Genomic DNA, 5,774 nt, shown 5'->3' with positions numbered 1-5,774 from the left:
AATTAGTACATATCAGAGCTAATATTTGAAGGTATGTTTTGATATTCAAGTCAGTAAGATATATATTAGATAACGAGAGAAATAAGAAAAAAAAAAAAAAAGAGAGAAAAGGGAAAGAAAATATAAAATACAAAATAATATATATTTGATTTGGTTTTCATTTTATATCTCATCGATATTGAGATGGTTACATGTTGTCAGCTACTATAAATTTTTCTAAATGATACTTACGAATATTATCAATAAATCAATAATGATGAACTCGTAATTTTAATGCTCAAATTCAATCCCTGATGATCACAATCTTGATTGCACTTTTTTCTTTCTATTTATGTTTTAAGATATCTTAATATAATTTAAACTCAAACTGAAAGATGCCACAACCATAAAAGTAAACCTAAAGCTTACATTGAAGTTGAATCTTGTAAAAACTTTCAGTTCCAGAATGACAAACACATGCTTTTTGAACTCCAAGGGGTAGCCAGGCAAGGCTCCCTTTGGCTCAACAGTTGTTGCCAAGGAGCTTTTACAACATACAGTCAATATAATACAACATACATTAAAAGGATAAATTGCCACCATAAACTAAGCAAACAAAGATGAAGGAAATTTAACTGTAAAGGTCATCTTCATCAGCTCCTGCAGCAGAAGCCGCAAAAGGATCAGATGCTGCAGCCCTGGAGCCAGTTTCAGCAAACCTAAATTCACTGCCAAATCCCCTTGACTGCTGCAAGGTTTGAGCAAATGCCTGGTATTTGCGTATGTCAGCATCACTCACACTCCTACGAGCAAACTTCATTGATTCCTCAAAATGCGCAGGCTTGATTTCTGCCACTTCATCCTCGACATCTTCCTCCATAGCTTCAGGGTTCTCCCTTCTTCTCCTTTCTCTTTCAATATCCTGAAAACATAAAGATATCTCATGTCACCATTTCAATCATTGTTAAAAACATAATTTATTCCTTCATCTCCTGCACAGAAAATAAATTAATGTGGGAGAAAACAGACATAATCATACCTTTTCAATGTTTTCTCTGATAGCATATTTACATGCACGCTGACAAATTTCTGTAATATCAGCCCCACTAAAGCCTTGAGTATATTTGGCAAGAGCCCTGAGGTCAACCTCTTTTGCAACTGGGGATTTCCTCAAGCAAGCCTTAAAGATCTGATGGCGAGATTCCTCATCAGGAAGGGGAATATAGATCAACTGATCCAGTCGACCAGGCCGCAAAAGTGCAGGATCTATAATGTCAGGTCGGTTGGTGGCTCCAATGATGAAAACGGTTTTCTTGGCAGACATGCCATCCATCTCAGTAAGAAGTTGGTTCAAAACCCTATCAGCAGCACCCCCTGCATCACCTACACTGCTTCCTCTCTGCAATATATAAACATGAATCATCATTACACAAAGTGCAAGCCAAAGAACACCAACACAAGCATAATTTCATTGGTAGAATAATCCACGCACAGAAAGTAAGAAACCAATATGCTCTGCTGCTAAAAGTTAATCCATAAAGATAATTAATTAGCCTTGAACATACCTGGGTAGCAATTGAATCAAGTTCATCAAAGAACAGGACACAAGGAGCAGACTGGCGAGCCTTGTCAAAAATTTCACGAACATTGGCCTCACTCTCACCAAACCACATTGTAAGTAATTCTGGACCCTTGACACTAATGAAGTTTGCCTGACATTCGTTGGCAATAGCTTTGGCCAGAAGAGTTTTACCACATCCTGGAGGGCCATAGAATAGTACTCCCTTTGAGGGAGACATCCCAAACTTCTCAAATTTCTCAGGATGCTCCACTGGATACTGAACAGTCTGCATGCCAAAGTAACAAATTAATCCCCTTTTTTTTTTAATTTAAAAAGATAAAAAAGGAAAGAAATTTGGGAAGTAATCAAAACTAGTAAACAGTATTACCTCTTGAAGCTCTCTTTTAACATTCTCTAGGCCTCCAATATCTTCCCAACTGACATTGGGCACTTCAACAACCTGACCAAGAGCAAGAAAAAATTTATTGGAAACAGAACCGACCCCAAAAAATCATAATCAGCAATGAATCTGTTCATCAGTAGCAGTATCTTCATTATACTCACAGTTTCACGCAGAGCTGATGGATTGCTTGTTCCAAGAGCAGTCTGGAAGTGCTCATTAGTGACAGCCATAGAGTTGAGTATCTCTGCATCTATCGAATCATCTTCCAAGTCAATCACATCCATCTTTTCCCTGATGCACTGTAATGCTGCCTCGGTACAGAGAGCTGCAAGATCAGCACCAACATAACCATGGGTGTCCTTGGCAATTTTCTCTAAATCAACCTGTGATAAGTCGGGAAAGTAAATTAGATTCAGTACTTTTTTAGACCGGAGAAAGAGAAAAAGATTTTTGAGGAAAGAAAATAAGTTTTAGTTGTTAGACATTACATCTTCAGCCAGCTTCATGTTCTTTGTGTGGATACGAAGCACCTCAAGACGGCCAACTTCATCTGGGACACCAATGTCAATCTCCCTATCAAATCTTCCAAACCTTCTGAGAGCCGGATCAATGCTATTGGGACGATTTGTGGCCCCGATAACAATAACATGTGCACGGGATTTGAGCCCATCCATCAATGTCAACAGCTGAGAGACAATCCTCCTCTCAACTTCACCATGGGTCTTCTCTCGCTTCGGAGCAATCGAATCAAGTTCATCAATGAATATGATAGATGGTGCATTCTTCTCGGCTTCCTCAAATGCTTTTCTGAGATTGCTTTCACTCTCTCCAGCCAATTTTGACATGATCTCCGGACCATTGATGCAGAAAAAGAAAGCACCAGTTTCATTTGCAACAGCACGGGCAATCAAAGTCTTACCAGATCCAGGAGGTCCATAAAGCAAAATTCCTTTAGGTGGCTTCACACCAATTGACTTGAAGAGCTGTGGGTGCCTCAAAGGAAGCTCCACTAATTCTCGAATTTGAGCCATCTGTTTTCTCACTCCACCAACATCATCATAACCTACCTCATCTAATCTATTCTCATCCTCCCTCCTTACGGGCTCTCCCTCACAGAATATCTCAGTGTCTGGTGCGACCACACAGTACTCAGAAGGGTCAGTCTCAATAACCTTGAATTCTACACTTCTCATTCCACCTCTCACAAGGAAGAGATCACCCTTCCTTACTGGGCGGTATGCTTCCAGAAAGTAAGCTGTAAATGCAAAATTATCATAGTCAGTATTTATGGACAATATTGTCAATAATTCAACATTAAATCCAATCCTCATAATGTTAATAGGTATTTATTATCATCATATGATAAATGATAGAGGAGAGTTTGGTTATAATGCACACATGTCCATGCATATAATTGAGCCACCTAGGATGCAGGCATGAATCCACCCCAGATGTACAGGTAAATCGATATAAAGACAGCAAAAGACACTAAAACACAGAAAAAGCAGCCTATAAAGTATTTTTAACATCAGACATGTATATACAAAGAAAGAAAAACAAACTCCTTGAAAGCATAAGCCTGTGAATATATGCCTTTAAAAATACGGGAAGTCTACTCCATAAGGTTAAAAATATGGTATTCAATCAATCAATTATAGTCTTATTTATATTAATCAATCAATGAATGAGCTTATGATTGATTAACAATAATATATTATTGTCTTATCCTATGATTGATTAACAAACAAAGAAACTATTTTACCTCTTAACCTGCCTAGGAAACCAAAACTGCCATAAATAAATTATTAAAGACCATTCCATATATAAGTTGGGAATAAAAGATTAAGAAAAAACTCACGTTTAAGGTAAGCATCAAAGAGATTTCCAGTAACCCCCTCAATTGTGTCATCCACAGGCAAGATGTGCACACGTTTTCCATACTTAACATCAGGACACTGATGCACAGAGACAACATCACCAAGCCTAACCCTCAAGTTTGACCTGACAACCTTATTCATCCTGATCTTTGGTTCATCACATGTGTCGTCTGCAAGAGCAATGCAGATAGTATCTTTCCTCTTCTTTCCCTGTGGACCAAAAGAACAATACAAAGGACATTATAGCAAGATATAAGCTTAAAGACATTGAAATTTCAAATTTATAAGAACTGCAATTCCAGTAACTATTCATGCCACATAACAAGCAAGCTTCAATCCCACAATGTCCTCCAAACTAATATTGCATAAAGAAACAATCTTCACAGACAAGCTTAGCAAGTTAGCCTCCTTACCTAAAAAAATTAACAGATGCTATAGAAACAACATTGGCCCTCAACAAAAAAATCATGTAAAACATCCAACCTACCACAAGATAGATCCAAACCGAAGATCCATTCAGAACAGCATAGAAAACCCATGGGATCCATCAAATAAAACCCTCAAATATCAAACAAGCTAGAGAAAATTAAACCCTAAAACACAACAAACAGCTAGCATAAACAAATACCCATTAAGCAAAAATTAAAAAAAAAAAAAAACTAAAAGAACCCAATAAGAATGGCAATAAATAAAAGCCAAATCTAAAGTAGACACCTTGATCAGGATCGTGTCACCGCGAAACAGCTGGAGCTTTTCCATCGTATCAGGATGAAGAGAAACAACAGAGTTATCATCGTTGGTTGCCTCATCGACAACAAGCCGATTCGGTGCCTTCTTTCGTTCCAAGATCGCCGTACTAAAATCCCTCTTGGTCCCCTTCCTGAAAGACAAAACGAGAATCAGCATAGCGAAATCTAAAACAAATCCATTGAAGAAAAGGTAAAAGAGAGATCTGGGTAATTACGAGTCAGAGGATTCAGCTTGATTAGACATGGCTTTGGCTGATGAAAAACTCGAAGAAAAAAGCAGAACTTCCGGGGCTTGGTTTGGTTAACTCGGATTGTTGAATGCGTGGGATATGAAGAACAGAGGGGTTGATAAAAGGAAGGGAAGCTCCGTTTCTTGTGAGGAAAGAAATTGCAAATTATATTAGTGAAAATATCAAAACCCGTAAAACCAAGATTAAAAATTCATTAAAATTAATAAAATATATAATAAGATATTAGGGATCCATTATTTTGGGATTTATACCAAAAAAAAAAAGTCTGATTCTCTAGAATGTTCCATGCTCCAAATGTGAAAATTTATGCTTCTCTAATCCCAACAAATATTGGGTTCTTGAGAAAGTCATTGATAGTCTCACCATTGGTTACCAATCCTCCTATCTAAGATAAGCTATGGGAAAATTGGATGTGGTCCATTTCCCCATTTCCCCAATCCTAGCAGCCCATTTTTATTTGAAATTTGCAGAGATTAAATTTTGATAATTAAAATTAAAATTTTATTATTTTATTAGTAAACCTAATAATTATTAATTTAGTAATTTATTTTATTATTATATCATAGCCTTTAACGTAGAATATAAAAACATCAAAATTTGAAAGCTAATAATGCTTTAAAAACACTTATTAAAATAAGTTTTATTTATTTTCACTCATTTTATGGTGTTTTTTTTTTTATTTGTGGTATTTTTATAAAGAAAAAAGGGTGCAAATTCCATATTTTCACCAAGCTTGAAACAAGAAATTAAATTATACTAATTAGAAGGAGAAGTAAAAGTGATCGAGTTCAAATTAAGGATGATAATGAATACTAAATAAATAGATATTCATTATTATTAAACTCATTTATATTATATTTAAATATTTATAAATAATTAATTAATTGGTTAGGATAAAAGATTTATTAACTAAAACAGATTTGAAGCGTACATGAATAATATTTTTTAGATATC

At 36.0% G+C, this 5,774-nt stretch overlaps 1 protein-coding gene across 1 annotated transcript; it reads right to left on the bottom strand.

The window, feature by feature from the left end:
* Positions 1-386: 386 nt before the first annotated feature.
* On the bottom strand, positions 387-4,937 carry LOC111296018 (cell division cycle protein 48 homolog). The gene is made up of 9 exons (XM_022890009.2): positions 4,785-4,937; positions 4,535-4,700; positions 3,802-4,030; positions 2,432-3,198; positions 2,105-2,326; positions 1,929-2,000; positions 1,545-1,826; positions 1,019-1,378; positions 387-901 (listed from the first exon to the last, which is right to left on the bottom strand). The coding sequence occupies exons 1-9, from the start codon at positions 4,811-4,813 to the stop codon at positions 611-613; spliced, it is 2,418 nt and encodes an 805-aa protein (XP_022745744.1). The 5' UTR covers positions 4,814-4,937; the 3' UTR covers positions 387-610.
* Between the last annotated feature and the right edge of the window lie 837 nt (positions 4,938-5,774).

The sequence above is a fragment of the Durio zibethinus genome, chromosome 12 (assembly GCF_047325235.1).
Source record: "Durio zibethinus cultivar Kanyao isolate XHJ-2024 chromosome 12, ASM4732523v1, whole genome shotgun sequence".
NCBI classification, from domain to species: Eukaryota; Viridiplantae; Streptophyta; class Magnoliopsida; order Malvales; family Malvaceae; genus Durio; species Durio zibethinus.
The sequence above is the reverse complement of the archived record's forward strand: the minus strand, read 5'-3'. Positions and strand labels throughout refer to the sequence as shown.

What these genes read in the sequence shown, in the direction of transcription:
- LOC111296018 (XM_022890009.2), bottom strand. Translation starts at nt 4,813, where the DNA reads ATGTCTAATCAAGCTGAATCCTCTGACTC. An exon ending in GTGACACGATCCTGATCAAG is followed by an intron (nt 4,031 to 4,534) that starts GTGTCTACTTTA and finishes TTTGGTCCACAG; the next exon opens with GGAAAGAAGAGGAAAGATAC. An exon ending in TCAGAGAAAACATTGAAAAG is followed by an intron (nt 902 to 1,018) that starts GTATGATTATGT and finishes TTATGTTTTCAG; the next exon opens with GATATTGAAAGAGAAAGGAG.